This window comes from Geotrypetes seraphini, chromosome 5 (assembly GCF_902459505.1).
Source record: "Geotrypetes seraphini chromosome 5, aGeoSer1.1, whole genome shotgun sequence".
Classification (NCBI taxonomy): Eukaryota; Metazoa; Chordata; class Amphibia; order Gymnophiona; family Dermophiidae; genus Geotrypetes; species Geotrypetes seraphini.
Window position 1 is genome coordinate 66751525 of NC_047088.1, and position 16903 is coordinate 66768427.

The following is a 16903-nucleotide window of genomic DNA, read 5'->3' on the forward strand; positions in this document are numbered from 1 at the left end:
ACCTATGTCCTTTATTGTGCCTTATTTACAGTTTTGAAAAATAGAGAAAGGCTGGTATAAGCACCTTACAATGCACCAGGGCCTTATTACACACGAGTCATGACATCAACTTTTGTGCCCCCTGGCTCCCATTAGTGTGTATAAAACATTGCGTCAATTTGGTTTTCAGCTAAGAGGAGGAAAGATCAGGACTAGTATAGCTGCCTTAATGAACTCCATTCAGTAAAACCATAAGTCTTTGATTAAAGCAATAGTGATCTCTTTAAACCTGAGTAAAATCTATCCACAATAATGTAAAAATAGAACAAAGCACGTATGTATGCACATTTTTTTGTTTGCACTAAATCATAGTTTTTATGACAACCCTTTTTAGGTAGTAAAGAGGAGTACTTCCTGGAAGCCACTACTAAGGTACATTGTCATTACAGCAGAACACAGCTGTGACTTTCACCTTCTGGCATCAGTTTTACCATGTTTTTTAGCTTCTTGTTCAGTGGAGCTCTCCATATTATCAGATAAATAATCAGTGCCATGAAGATTTTTCACTTTGTTTTCTACAATGGTTATTCTCTGTTTGAGCTTCAACTGGGCTGAGTTGTACTCATTCAGGAGGCGGGAAAATCGTATCTGTAGTGCATCCAGGTTTGATTCAACCCTTTCCAACTTATCCTCCACAGTTTTCCCCCCAATTCCTTGATTATCATGTGATTCATCTAGTAGGCCTTCTTTAGTAAGGATCTCTCGTCCACGTTCTTCAAGGACTTTTTTAGCATCTGGGTATTCAATCAGAGCTTCCATGAGGTTATCTTTGGACAAGCAGAATAGATCTGAGTAGCCAATGCTTCTGATGCTTGCTGTACGTCTATTACCCATTTTGCTTCCTTCAATATTGAGAATGCTGATTTCACCAAAGCAGCTTCCTGCAGTTAGTACTGCATACTGAGTTATCCCATCTTCTGCAACCACAGCGAGTTTTCCTTCTTTAATAATATACATCTCTTTGCCAATGTCTCCCTTCCGGCAAATATAGTCTCCAGGGCTGAAGACCTGAGGCCGAAGTTTCAGCACCAACTCTACCAGCAGTCCTGCCTCACAATCCTGAAAGATTCTAACTTTTTTCAGTGTCTCTAGGTGGACATTAATGGCAATCTCTGCTCTGAGTTTGTCAGGGAGGTTCTTGAGAACCTCCCGTTCATCTACTGTCTTTTTGTTGGTCCACAAATAGTCAAACCACTTAATGACCTTTCCCTCCATATCTTTGCTGACTTTACGGAATTGCATGTAATGTTTTATGGCATCAATTTTTGCCTGGAACTCTGCCCTTGTGGCATTCATATTGGAAATCATGGAGCCCACGTTACCCACAATGGTGGCAAAAATGAGAACACCCACTAGGAAGTCAAAAATGACAAACAGATACTCTTCATCTCGTACAGGAGGTGGGGTTTCTCCAATTGTGGTCAGAGTCAAGGTAGACCAGTAAAGACAATAGACATATTCCCTGGTGAGATAGCCATAGTCAGGATCTGTGATATTTGGATAAACCCAGGAGTCTGTCCCAAAACCAATAGATTTTGAAATAGCATAGTAAATACATGCATTCCAGTGAATGATGATCAGAATGTAGAGGACCAGGTTGAAGATTCTGAAGATATTAGGGTAACTGGTCCTGGTCTCAGTTCGATCAAAACACTCAAACATGCGTGGAAAGTGAAGCAACCTATTAAAGCGTAGCTCAGGATGTTGAAGTCCCACTGCAAGATATACTAGATCAGTGGGCAATATTGAGGTAATATCCAATTTAAACTGTAGGGTATGAACATAGTTGTCTCGCAGTTTTTTCATATCTTTGACTAGTAGGCCTTGCTCCAAGTAACCTAAGACAAGCAAGAGAAATGTTACCAAATGAAACGTTTTCATCATTATATGGTTTTTACTTTCACTGAATCCCATTCACAGACACCCAGGCAAAGTAACCACTTGGGCATCTGTATAATCACAAACATTAGCAATAAGGGAGGGGAGAATTCTATAAATTAGCACCAGAATAAGTTGGCGCCAAGCGCTATTCCATAAAGAACACTCTGGGTTGAATACCCTTTATAGTGCAGCACTTAGAGAGGATTTCTGTGCCAAAATTGGGCACTGATATTTATGCCAGCTGAAACCTGGGGTAAATGCCAGTACCCAACTCAAATTCTTTAAACTCAGCTGCAGGTCTTGTAAACTGGTTATTCTACATATATCAACTTCCACAAATTATAGCCAGAAAAATGTAGCTCAAGCAAAACAGAAACTTCTTGTTTAAAAGGCCTTCAGAAGCAACACTCAAATCAGACAACCTCCTCCCACTGAGCATTCACTGCTACCTTCTTCATTGGCCATAAATTACTGTCCATTCCACACAATTCACAATTGTACTCTCCAGGTTAGGAATATAAATAGTAGCACTTATCTTAAGATGATGTCCCAAAGACCCACTGCCTACATGTATAAGTTAGCGGTGATTTTTCAGTCCATTAACCAGTAACTGCCCAGAGTTAGGACAACCATAAGTCTGACTTTTTATCCTGCTACTTATCCAAGTAGCAGTCTGTATATAACTGGTATCAAGATAAGTATCAGCAGCCAAGTTATACATAGAAATTCAGTGCTGGTTGGTATCTAGAAACTAGCATGGGATATCCAGGTATAAAATAACTGTGATGGCTGGCATCTGAATCAAACACTAGCTGCTTAATCCATCCTCAGAAAGAAGTTCCCTCTATTTATTAACTGCCTTTTTGTAAAGAGATTCATCTAAAGCAGTTGACAATATATTGAATAGTAATCAGATGCTTGAGTATTTTCCCTATGCAGGCTCACAGTCTAACTGTGGTACCTGGGGAGCAAGTTGGGATTGAACTCACAGCCTCAGGCTGCTAAGGCAGCAGCTCTAATTACTAGGCCACTCCTCCACAAGTTTTTAAAGAGTTCCAGGTGTAACAGGACCATTTCCATAACGGACACTCACAACTGGTGCCTGCATTTCCTGGGACTCAACCATAATCCTTCTGAATATCATAGCTTAGAAACTGAAAGGGAAGTAGTAGATTCCTTCAATTTACCTGAGAGTGTGTATCAGGTTCTCTTGGCTTCTAGAAGATTTTCCACTAAAAGTTCTTCTTATTTTCAATGGAAGAAGTTTTCCATCTGGTGTGAAAGCGAGACCCTAGATCCTTTTTCCCACATAAAAACTGGTAGAGGCCTACCGAAACCAGTGGTTTTGGTTCTGTCCAAAACCAAATCCATGGCTGAAATCTGTGGCTGTTGTGGCCAGAACCGGAACCATAACTGGACTTGCTCCCCTCCACTGCTGTTGCAAGCCAGCCTCTCCTCACCCCCTGTGACTCAAAATATGTTCCTCCCTCACGCCAACCAAGTTTCAAGCTTTTGTTACGCTTGATATACCACAATTAACAAAGTACCAATGTGGGTTATAATATAATAATATATGATAGTTTTACTAAGAAAGAAAGGGTGAAACGAGAAAAGAAGAGACTACAAATTTTTGATAGTATAGAAAAAGATAGAATATATAGGAGTGCTGATCAGCCAGGCAAAGCCCCCTCCCCCCAACCAATTCAGGCCCTCCCGAACCTACTTTCTAAAAGCTCTGGTGGTCTTTGGGGCAGAAGCATCATGAGCTGCTCCTGCCCTATCACCTATTCAGTAACAATGGTGGCTTCAACTTCCAGTAGCAACCTCACAAGACTACAACGAGAGGTCGTGGATGTCATTTTGGAATTGGGGATGGCCTGAGCAGGAGACAGTCAGATATGCTTACCTGTACGTAGTCTGACAACAATATCAGCGATGTAGACAGCGTCAGAGACATAGTCCAGTACCAGCCAGATGATGGTGTATCTTGTCTGTAAGTCATTGAAGCAAGCCCTGCAGGAAAATTTAAGTAAGAATCTGGGCAAACAGACTTTAAAGCATCATTTTGATCTTGTTACATTTTGTTCAAATTAATATCAGAAGGACAAATTAGGAAGTGAAAGAGAGGACTGGCTATAGGGAAAGAAATTTTCTGGAATTAAAGAAAGAGACTTCATATTTCTATAATGCTGTTACTGTTTTCTAAGGGAGTTAAAATAGTTTAAAACATCAAATTAGAATGCAGCACAAATCAAATAGAATACATTAAAATTCATATGAGAAAAGGAAGGATAATTTAGAATCAGGGAATGAAGAATTCAGATTCCTCTCCTCCCCCCCCCCAACTCTATTACTGCTTTCCTTCACATTCCCAGCTGCTTTTGTTCTCTCTTCCCTCCAGGTTTTGTTTTGTTTTTTCTCCCTTTACAGGATCCCTGTCTCCAGTTTTATTTTTCTCCGTTTCACTCTGGCCTAATCCTGTATGCCCCCACCCCCTCACACACACACATATGCAGAGACCTCTAGTGGTTCTACTTGAGTATTCTCGCAGCTTCAGGAACATGGGGCTGGCTCTCTTGCCAGTGATTGATAATGGTAGGCGAAGATAACTCTTGAAGGGAAATTGTACAGATTTTAAAAAAAAACAATAAACAGCCCAGTTCAGTAGTTCCTTTGTCTTTGGATCCAGCTTCCTTGGCCATTGTACTACTACTTTAAAGGAAAGAAGGTCTCTCGCTAACACAGTCACTGCACCTGGAGAGTGGTAACAGAGCCTATAAAACTGCTGCACTTACTACAGGTGGGGACTAGAAAAGGGAACAATTCCATCACCACATCGTTCCAAAAAGAAAATGAAATGCTCTAAAAGATGAAGCCTGAGGAATTTGAGGGGGTTGTAGGAAGTGGGTACCAGAGGAGAATCCCTGAAGATCTACAAAGATAAAGAAAACCAGTAACAAAGTCCCATCAGGAGAAGTGCATACCAGATCATTGTGTCTACAAGCTCAGAGAGCCTGAAGATACTAACAGGAGACTGACAGAGAAACTTCCCTCCAAGGAAGAGGCCCCCAGAGAAAATAAAGTTGTAAAAATAACTTTTATAAGGAACTTTTATCCAGAAAGAATATCTGTTAGGAAACCTGCTGGAAACTACTTCTGCCTGTATATACTAGGAACATTCAATAATTTATCAACCTTGGTAGTAAAGAAAAAAGCATTCAAAAAAATTTTGGTTTATTTTTCATTATACACTTCTCCCTCTGTATTCGTGGTTTCAACATTCATGGTTTTGATTTTTCACGTTTTTTAGCTTGCTGGCTCCTCACTCCAAATTACATCAGCTTGCATAGAGAAATCGCTGATTCCAAGCGTTTACAGAGAAAATCGCTGATTCCCAGCACTTTCTTGACCGTGTTTTGCCTCTCCTTCAGGAACAGACCGGGTCTCCCACCATGTTATTCGTGGTTTCAATATATTCACAATGGGTTTTAATAGAAAACAGCGAATAACATATGAAAAAGTTATTTGCGGTTCTGTTAATCCCCTATCACAGTGAATACGGAGGGAGAAGTGTAGTCCACTGATAGCTCCAAATACTTCACCCACTTTTTCTACAATGACTTTAACCCATTTGAAAAGAATTCTTCTGACTGGCCTTTAAACCAGGACGTTGCAGCTTCCTTGACATCTTCATCACTTGAAAACCACTGTCAACAGAGAGATTGCTTCAAAACGTGGTACAGGAAATAATCTGCGGGAACCAGGTCAGGACTGCAGGATGGATGGTTCAGCTGCTGAAATCCACATTAATGGATGGCACATTGTCATGACATGTGCACCGGCTCATTGTCATGAAGAAGCAGCATGCTTGCTGTGAGTTTTCTCTCATCTTTCTCCTTGATTGACTTCCACAAAGTGATCATTGTGCTGGCATAACTCTCTCCAGTTAAGGTTGTCTTGTGTGGCATGAACTCCAGAAGCAAAAGTCTTTCATCATCCCAGAAGACAGTTGCCATGACTTTGCCTTCAGATTTTTCTGTCTTGAACTTTTTTGGGGTGGGGGATGACTTGTGCTTCCACTGCATTGACTTCATTTTGAACTCAGGATTTCTGTGATAGACCCAAGTCTCATCTCCAGTTACCAAACAATAGAAATAAAATTCACTTGGTCTTCATAGAGCATCTCCAAGTTCTCCTGGCAGCACTGGAGCCTTGTGGCCTTCTGACATGGTGTCAGCATTCTTGGAACCCATCTTGCACTAACCTTGGACATGCCCAACTTTTCATGAATTATTTTCTAAACTGTATGTGCCGAAATACCCATTTTTTTCTGATATTCAAAAAACCATAATTCATCTGTCTGACAAAATTAAATCCTCGACTTTCTTACACATTTCTGTGGAAGTTACTTTCACAGGCTGTCCAGCATGAGGGTCATATTTAATGGGCTGTCTACCCCATTTAAACTGCTTGCTCCAAAATTTTTCTTTGTAGGATGATGGGGCAGACTCACCATAAACTGCAGTTATGCGTTCATGGATCTCCTTTGGCTTTTTCCCTTCTTTTGTGAGAAATTATATCACTGAACGGTGCTCCAAATCTAACAGTTTCTTATTTGATTCACATGAGGACTCTCCTGACATCATGCCTCTTGGAATGTTAGTCTTGCACTGAGCCACGCCTGTACATGAATAACCTTGAGACATATCACAACATGCACTGAAGCTACAGACATCTTTGCAGTTCCATGTGATCATATAGAAATGCCTCCTTTCTTGAAATGAAGCCTTTTTTGTTTAAGGGTTCTAGAATAGTTTCAAAAATCTATAAACCATCTTCTATCTAATATATCATCCATCTTTTCAAAGGCTACTGAGATGTTTAAGTCATTCTAGTTTTCAATGATTATATATCTCCATACAAGCTCAGAGAACTACATCTGCTGCTGAAATCACACCTAGCACTGGGCTAGGAATAAAGAGTCAATATGCAGAGTCAATTAAAGTCAGTGGCAATTTAAAAAAAATCAGAGCTTTTATATGTATAACTTTTAATGTATATAAGTCACTATGGGGGGGGTGATTCAATATAGAGATAACTAATACTAACACATTGATGATGAATTTAAATAATTAGAATAACAGCTACTCCTGGAGGAACTCTGTGCAATGTTTTTGAAAATTCTACATACAGTATTTTAAAGTTCTGCATAGTTTATTTGTGCTGTTTTTGCGCAGAATTCCCTTATCATAAGGCTTGAAATCCCTTCTTGCCTTTTCTTTTCTCAGGTTCCAGCCTCCCCATTTTCTTCTCTCAATTCAGCCGCAGTTCTGTCTCCCTTTTCCTGCCAGCAACAGGTGAGCACTGGCTCGGGGTACCAAGCTTCAAAAGTGCTATCAGCTTGCCTCACTTGATTCTCACCTGCAACTCCACTCTCAGACCCCATCCCATTCCCCTTCCCCATTCTATCTTTAAATGTTTTTTTTCCCTTCAAAGCTGCCTGTGCCTGTCCTAATATTGTCCTTCTGCTATGCTCTGCCCTACCCCTTTTGATGTAAATTCCTGTTTTCATAGGGGCATGGCACAAGGAAGATGTTAAGGCTGGCAAAGGCAGTATTATGTGAAATACTACCACTGGACCAAGGGAGGAGAAAGATGCTGGATATGTAAAGAGCGAGAGATCCTCCCTGTATCCAGCATCTCTCTCCTTCCTTGGTCCAGCATCTACCCCACTTTATCTCCTCTTGTGTCCATCTGCCCTCCAACTCCCTATGCTCCCTGAGTTCAACCTCCCATCCAGTAGTGTAATAAGGGGGGGGGGGGCAGTCCACCCCATGCGCAGTCTTCCTCAGGGCGTCAGCACCCCTCCTCCTCTCTGTCCCCACTTCCCACTCCTCTCCCTGCCACACGCGCATGCCCCTTCCCCGTACCTTTTTAACTTCAGTGAAAGCAGCAACAAAGTTGCTGCCCATGTCGGCTTTGGTGCTTTCTCTGATGTTACCCTCTGGGCAAAACCACACTTAGCCTTGTGTGAGATTAGGCAGTCCTACGTGTCTCCCTAGGCTCACAAAATCACCTACAATGTAGGCTGCCTACCTCGGGGTGTTTTTTTTTTGTTGTTGTTTTTTAATGTGAGTCCCGATTGGCTGGTTAGACAGAGGTAGGATGCCTAGTGCCACATACAATCGGGATGCCATTTATAGAATTTGCCCCACAGAGTTTAGGTGGTAAATGAATTGGTTTTGTAGATCCTTCTTCAATATTGTGCTACTGCACTGTAGTGATAGTCTTTTAGTATAACCACTGGCACAAGGTTCTGTCACACAAGAAGGGTTTTTTTTTCTATTATGGTATATGGCAGCTTGAACCACCTAATGGTTCTAGTTTGAAGAAGGTAGCCACCAAGACAAGAGCATGTGGTGATTGATCCTGCTCTCATCTTCTCTGAAACCCCTGGGGTGAGCTGGGGTAATGCAGGCAGGCTGGCTAGCTAGAAGAGAGTTATGGGAGAATGTGAAGGTGGAGGTGCATACCGATATGGGGGAGAGAGAGCACGGATGCAAGAGAAGAGCTCCAAAGTAAATACTGGCTCAAAGACCACAGTCTCTTGAGCCAGCCCTGGCCATCAAGACCCTAATTCTGTCTACCCCATAAAACTTTTCCCACATGCAATATCCCTGATCTCATTCTTCCTTTCCCAGGGCACACACCTCCACCTCTCATTATTCCTCCTCCTCTCCCCAGCTTTGTATCTCTCCCTTACTCTTCACCTTGGCACATCTTCAAACTTGATTCTCCCCACACACACACACCCCAGTGGCACACTCTCAGTTTGATTTTCCACCACCCCAAACCCTAGTCTCATGACATAATCTCAGCTTTCTCTGCCCTCCTCCAATCCTGATGGCACACTCTCAGCTTTCTCTGCCTCCATCCCTGTGGCACTACCTAAGCTTTCTATGCCACTCCCCTTTAACCCCATGGCACACTTTCACTTTCTTCTGCCTTTCCAATCCCTATGGAGTACTCTCACCTTGCTCAATTATCCTTCCCTCTCCCCTTCTTACTTACGGTACAATCCTTTGCTTGCTCGCTAATCTTTTTGCGCTAGATTCACTAAGCTTTGCGAGCCTTTTCTAACCAGTTTGCGAGCCTTCTCCGACCCCGACCCGATTAACTAACCTCAACCTCCCACCCAATCCGATCTGCCCATGAAAATGAGGGGAAATGGCATGCAAAGTAGGAAGGCAGTGATTCATTAAACAGAAGAAGGAACACTGATTTGGCTGGCCGATCCCCCAAAAAAAGTGACTGCTGAGGACCAGTCACTCACATCCTTGCCGACTCTCCTGCTCTCTGCTGCCCTGTCCCTACTGACTGTCCTGCTCTCTGCCACCCTGTCCCAAATGACTCTCCTGTCCTGTCCCTGCAGTGTGAGCCCATGGTTTTAACTAACGGGTTAAAAGCGTGTTCTGTCATATCTGACTGCAGCGTGTTCTGTTCCATCTGGCTGGAGCGTGTTCTGTAATCTGTTCCATTAATGTCCACTCAAAACTGCAGCCACCCTCCCCCTTTGTTTTGACCTTGCTTGGGCGGTCCGCGCATGCGTCTGGATCACTTTGCAGTGATCCGTGGGGTCGGTGTGGGGCGTGCCTCTGATCAAATAATTTGCATGAGGACTGTTTAGTGAATCGGTCGCCCAGCATGACTCGCCCACGGATCGGCCAACAAAGGTGAGCTTAGTGAATCTAGCCCTTAGATTTTTACTACTAAATTCTCTCATGAGTATTATGTAAATTGTTGATCGAGGGTATCCTGCTAAAATTGTTCATCGTGCCTGGAAATGAGCGCGATGTTGTCACAGAGAATGATTGATGCAACCTCAGGTCTCCAAACAAGAGCAAACGCTAGTATGCGTTTTGCCTTTTTCAAACTATAGTAATCAGGTAAAGCATATTGTTAAAAAACACTGGTCGATTCTCCAGGTGCATTGAGAGAGCTGCCCAAATTTGCGTATACCCGAGGGCGTAATTTGGCAGAAATATTAAAACACAGAGACTTTACTTGAGAGACAGAAGGTGTCTTTCCCCATTGATGCTGTGGCATTTATTGCTGGTATGTGTGGGTTACAGATAAGGTGGTTATTCCCGAATCAGGGAGTAAAAGATATATATTGAAAACTGGTACTGATTGCATTGTGTGCCCTTGTGGTAAACTGTATATAGGGCACATGAGAAGAACTATCAAAATTAGGATTGCGGAGCACGTGAGCAATATTCGCTGTCAAAGGCAGACTGCCCCTATTGTTACCCACTGGCTTATGGCTGGCCACGGCATCGATGAGCTAAGATACACTGTATTGTGGCGAGCTTATGATGTTACAGGTGATGTTAGTCAGCTGTTGCTTTGACAGAAGCAGAGATTTATTTTTTTATGGCATACATTAGCTCCAACTGGCTTGGAATAATGAAATAGAGTGGTTTCAGGTCTGATTTGTATGGTTGAATTTTAAATTTCCAGTGTTGTTTTGAAGCTCCGCCTGTGGTCAGCATGAGCATGCCATGATTGGTTGTCCCGAGTTCAGTCTCTGTTTTGGCTCCGCCCAGTGGAGGGGCAGTTCTGGTAAGATTCTTACTGACGGAGTTCTCCCTCGTTCTGGTGTATGTCGAGTGGGAGTGTTTTTTAATTGACGTCACCTGTGTTAAATCGTTCTCTTCTTCGCTGTCAGTTAGTTCGGGTGGGAGTCCCGCAAACGGGTGAGCTGGTTAAACATTACAACAATAGTATATGAATGATGATAATATGGTTTAGGGTAGAGGGTTTTCTCATTAGTGGTGTAGTTAGCTCACTACAAGGGTTTTACTTTGTCTTAGTTTAAGTTTTGGCTTATTTGTGTATGTGTTTGTTACAGTGTCCCCTCCTGAAGAAGCTCCAATTTGTGAAACTCGAGTTGAGGGGTTGAGGGAAATATGAGACGGCGTAAGTAATATAATCACTAGGCTTTAAGACCAGAGCAGTTGTGGGACGGGTCCCAGCAACTCCACCGCATAAAATAAGTACAGGCTGTTAAGCTAAAATGTGAGATCTGTGTCTGTATGCGGTGGAATGAGATGGTGATCAGCTGTGATTCTCTCATTAACAACTTGCTCCGTGTTTTATCACTAGAGTTTGGTTGTTGGGTCTGAGCTTTTCACACACATATGTTTTGTATGTATTTATATATTTATAGAGATTTTAATACAAAAATATTATAAGGTGATAAGTTATTCTGTTCTGGACTATATTATCATCACAAAGACAGAACAGTACCAAAATATACAGAACATTCTGAGGGACTAAATAAAAATGTCACTGTAACCAGGGCAGTATGAACTCAGGCAAAATTATATATAATCACTGATTATTTGATTGTCCTCACTCTTTATTCAGGCTGAGTTTTTTTCTTACTCTTTTCAACAAACTTCCAGTTATTGTTTGTTAACCCTTTGGCTCCTTCATGGTTCCTCTTCAGGTGTTTCTCTCTTACACCATATATTGTATCGGTAGATGAGGGATTGATAGAAGCAGCACAAAAGGTGGTAGTTGATCCAACAGAGAGATTGGGCTTCATTCCAAGATCAAAATTTCTGATCATCAATAATGTGGCTGCTGATCATCAAATTCTCTCTAGTGCACCGTAAGTTAGGTGTTTTGCAGCCTTCCAGACTATTTTGGCAAGTGATTGTGTATTCTGTGATAACTCAGTGATGGACCACCAACAGCCCGTGTTGTGTCTAATAAAACCAAGTTTGACTGCCCAGACACGAAGGCCCTTTGTGCTTTTCTTTTCCCTTTGTGTAGAATCATGAAATGAAATTCATACTCTTATAGAACAGTTAAAAACAGCAGACTGCAACATTGCTTAGTGAATGGTCCGATGCAATCTCTCTCATCCATATCCCAACACATACTACATCTATTAACCTTATAATCTCCCTGGGAAAGCCCAGGCCAATTCTTGTTGTAAACCGCCTAGAACTGAAAGGTATTGGCGGGATAGAAGACACCAATGTAATAAACCATGCTATGAAATCATTTTACTTCAGCTCAATCCAAATGTGTTTGTAAACAGCTATATCTTAAGACATGACATGTGCTTATGTAAAAAAATTTGGGAGCTGGTTCCAAAGCAAAGGGTCTACCACACTGAATCATGAATCAATTCTAAAAATTATTTTAAATGAAGGAACTACAAGAGGTTTAAGTACTCTGGATGAAAAATGTGATACAAGATAGAAGACTAATGTAAGGTTTTTGAAAGTGATCTTGTGTGGAATTGGAAGCCAATGATCTTTCTTTATGGTGAGACATGTTCCCATTTCTTATCTCCATTAATGAACTTCACTGCTGTCGTTAAATGCCTAAGAGCAAGGAATTGCACTATAAGAGGTTGCTAATAACCAGCAAACTACCAGTGTTCATAGTACATATTGAAAGAACAGGGCCCTCACAGATCCTATCATTTTCATTACAACACATTTTTTTTTAGATATACATGAAATATGTATTTTGAAGGATAGTTTGCCATTCAGAAATACACCTAAAATCTTTAGTAAGGAAACCATCATAACTGGTACATCTGTGACAAATATAGGATTCATTAATTTAGGGGGTGTCTGTCTATAGAATAACATAGCTTTTGATAGTTGCTGTTGTCTGGGTCTCACCGTGTCTGGGTAGGTAGAACCAACGTTTCAGCCATGTTGTGAGGGTATGATGGCTGAATCGTTGGTTCTACCTACCCAGACATGGTGAGACCCAGACAACAGCAACTATCATGACGTCAGCTGCAGAAACCTAAGGAAACATACCTTTTGCTTTCTCAGGATTCATTCTCATTTTTGCAAAAATAAGCCAGTTACCTACTGAGGACAGTTTACAATTTAGGAGTCCTTTTACTAAGCTGCAGTAAAACATAGCCTTAGCACACCTTACATAGGTCTTTCTCAGGCATTAAGGCCATTTTTACCACAGCCATAAAAATGGCTTTCTTCAATTTTTTTGTATTGATTTATTATTTTATTTTAGGTATTTATATACCTTCTATCAAGATTATCTAAGTGGTTTACAGTCAGGTACTCAGTCATTTTCCCTATCTGTCCTGGTGGGCTCACAATCTATCTAACGTACCTGGGACAATGGAAGGTTGATTGACTTACCTGGGGTCACAAGGAACAGTGTGGGATTTGAACCCACAACCTCAGGGTGCTGAAGCTTTAGCTCTAACCACTAGGTCACTGGCTAATATTGCCATTTGCACATTGTCATTTTGAAAAATTACCGTGTGAGGACTTTCTGCCATCCATATGTAGGCAATATGGACTCACACGTTATTCCTGTAACTAACCATTTAGCTGCACTGCAGATGAGCAAATTAGTACAGGAACATCTACTCTGTGCCTCCTGACATGTCCCCTCAAAAAACTCAGTTATTTACATTTGACAGTTACCACAGAACTCTTGAGCATGTCCCATGGTATACCATTTTAAGCTGCATTAGGCATGTGTTAGCACCTAACGCAGCTTAATACATCCTGTGAGTCAGTTGTGGACATTACTGAATATCATCAGTATAGGGAAATGATATTAATTCTAAGAGACTGATAAGTGTAAGCAAGGGAGCCATAAATTTTAATGTAGGAGTCTATACACAGTCTCTCATATAATTACTTTCCATACATAATTCTACTGGTGTACCAAGTGGGGGGGGGGGACAAGGTTGCAGTCCACCCCAGGTACAGACCTTAAAGGGGTGCTCCCAGGGATGATGTCAGCATCATAGTCTGGCTCTGCCGGCATCAGGCCTTCCTCTCTGCCAGGTCCTCCCTTCGCGGAAGCAGGAGGAAGGCCTGACGCCGGCAGAGCAGCAAGTTAAGGCTGCAGTCAATGAGAGAACCACTGAACAGGCTTCTTAATTTTATGGCCCACCAGGACCTTCCCTCTGCCATGTCACTGATGATGCAGCAGAGAGAAGCCCTGGCAGAGCAGGCAGCAAAAAATCTCATAGTGGGGTGGGGTGGGGGGAGGGGTCGGTCAGGTCCGGATATATTGCACAGGGGGATGGGAGGGAGGGATGGAATGCTGCTGCACAGGGAGATAGGAGGGAGATATAGAAAGTTACTGCACATAGGAGGAGAGAGGAAGAATAGTAGACATAGGCTGGAGAAGAGAGAAATGCAACAAAGAAGTAGATAGTTGTGGTGGGGGGGGGGAACGTATATGGTGGAGCAGAGGGAGGCATGCATGGAGAAGAAAGAAGGAGAAATATTGGATATAGGGTGGAGGGCAGGGAGAGATGGTGCATGGGGGAGATACAAATGTACATAATAATGGTGGGGAGGAAGGGAGAGATGCTGCATGGAGGGGAATAGAGAAGTTTGACCCAGGGCACAAGGCAGAGAGAGAGAGAGAGTAGACAATGGGAAAGAAACAGAAATATTGGATATGGCAATGGGGAAGGTACAGAGATGAATGGTGAGCATGGAGAAAGAAGAAAACATCAAATGGGCAGGAGACCCTAATGAGCGAGTTAACAGAAGACAAGCAGAAACCAGAGCCTGGGATCAACATGATTTGAATAATAAAATGACCAGACAACAAATGGTAGAAAAAATAATTTTATTTTCTATTTTGTGATTACAATATGTCAGATTTGAAATGTGTATCCTGACAGAGCTGGTGTTAGACAACAAGCATGAGTTAGGACCTAAAAGGTAGAGGAAAAGTCTTTTTTGTTAATTTTGTTTACGCCAGAGTACTGGCGTGGGGTTAGAGAGGTTGTAAACCTATGTAATATTATATTGTAACACTATGAATGTTAAACTGTAACCCATTCTGAGGGGGGGGGGGTGTTATAAATGATCGGCCCTGGGTGTCACATATCCTAGATCCACCACTACATAATTCAATTGGCAATGAATTCCAAGTTCTTGGAGCTGCCTTAGAAAACAGTAGCTGATTATTTTTTTCTTAACACTGTGGTAAGGTGGCAATCATACTTGATGACAATAGAAAGACGAGGCCCTGTTTGAAATGTAAAAATACCTTTTAAATAGCCAGGACTAAAGCCATACAGAATTTTTAAAGAAAGACAAGATAATATAAATTCAATTTATACAGCAAAAGCTAGTATCCCTAGTGCTACTACTGTACCCCCTCCAAATCCGCAGTTTCGGTACCCACAAATTCAGTTATTCATGATTTTTGTTAAAGAAACGGTGCATCCTGGACCTTCCCCAGACCTTATCTTCTGGTCTAGTGGCGACGTGGGGCAGGATCGATTGTCAGAATTTTTCCGAGAGAGGTGGTGGAGAGTAAAACTGTGACTGAGTTCAAAGAAGCATGGAATGAACACAGAGGATTTAGAATCAGAAAATAATATTAAATATTGAACTAGGCCAGTACTGGGCAGACTTGCACGGTCTGTGTCTGTGTATGGCCGTTTGGTGGAGGATGGGCTGGGGAGGGCTTCAATGGCTGGGAGGGTGTAAATGGGCTGGAGTAAGTCTTAACAGAGATTTTGCCAGTTGGAACCCAAGCACAGTACCAGGTAAAGCTTTGGATTCTTGCCCAGAAATAGCTAAGAAGGAAAAAAATTTAATAATAATAATAAAAAAATTTAAATTGAATCAGGTTGGGCAGACTGGATGGACCATTCGGGTCTTTATCTGCCGCCATCTACTATGTTACTATGTATGTTACTATGTCCTACTTTCCTGCTCTGTGCAGAGCCATCATCAAAATGGCTGCCGTGATGATGGCTCTGCACGGGGAAGAGTGTAGGACAATCGATCCTGCCCCACGTCGCCACTAGACCACCAGGTAAGGTCTGGGGAAGGTCCGGGACACAGGAGGGAGGCGGGGGTGGGTCAGAGCCGACCCTGAAAGTTATCTGCGATATTTGAATATTCACGGTCCAACTCTGTCCCTAACCCCCGTGAATATTAAGGGTCTGCTGTATAAAAATGAGCTTTGCATTGACATATATCAGAAAATTTGTTCCTCAAGAGTTTAGAAGATTTATTGGTGCAAAGGGTTATGCCTAAAGTTAGGCATGGCTCTGGATAGAAAGCGCTATTCTAACTTTAGGCATCATTTGTAGACAGTGACATAGTAAGGGGGGGCAGGGGGCATACTGCCCCAGCTACCATCTTGGTGGGGGTGATGGCACCTCTTCACCCCTCATACCATGCTTGCGCCCTCCTTTCCCCTTCTCCTCCCCTCCCCCACCTCTTTAACTCTTTGCCAGCGTGAGCAACCTTTTCAGCCTGCTGCTTGCACCAGCCTTGCTGCCCTCTGAAATCACTTCCGGATCACAGGACCAGGAAGTGACATCAGAGGGAAAGCCAACGCTGGCGCAAGCAGTAGGCTAGAGAAGCTGCTCGCGCTAGTGAAGATTTAAAGAGGTACAGGGGGAGAGAGGGCGTGAGTGTGGTGTGTGGGGTAGGGAAGGAGTGGTGGGGGTGGAGAGGAGGGCTTGTAGGGTGCCTGTGCCCCAGGTGCCTCCTACCCTTGCTATGCCACTGTTTGTAGAATAGTGCTTAGGCATTTTGTTTTGTTTTTTTGGTACTGATTTTTTAGGCGCAGTATATATAATTTAATCCAATATGCAAAGAAAATGCTCCTTACATAGGAAATAATTGTTCATAGATGAAAGCGTGCGAGGACAAATGAGCTGAGAAAAATGCGTGCAGGACATCAATGTGCCGAATTAAAAGTTAAATTTAAAACACTCCGAGGGGGGGTTGTGGGGGAACCCCTCCTTACAGAGGAAAGTTTCCTCTGTAAGGGGGAGGGTCCCCTCACCCCCCAATGGCAGCGCCAACACTTGTAAGTAAAGTGGGGTTTTCCCCCAAACCCCCTCAGAGCGCTTTAAATGTAACTTTTAATCTGGCGCACTGACATCCTGCATGCATTTGTCTCTGCTCATTTGTCCGCGCATGAA

At 42.5% G+C, this 16903-nt stretch overlaps 1 protein-coding gene across 1 annotated transcript in view; it reads right to left on the reverse strand.

The window, feature by feature from the left end:
* CNGA2 (cyclic nucleotide gated channel subunit alpha 2) overlaps positions 1-16903 on the reverse strand; it is a 58854-nt gene continuing 41951 nt past the window's right edge. The window contains exons 6-7 of the mRNA XM_033947225.1: positions 3827-3933; positions 1-1877 (exon numbers count right to left, since the gene is read on the reverse strand). Coding sequence (XP_033803116.1) covers positions 448-1877; positions 3827-3933 — 1537 coding nt within the window. The 3' untranslated portion in view covers positions 1-447. The remainder of the gene's footprint in view (positions 1878-3826; positions 3934-16903) is intronic.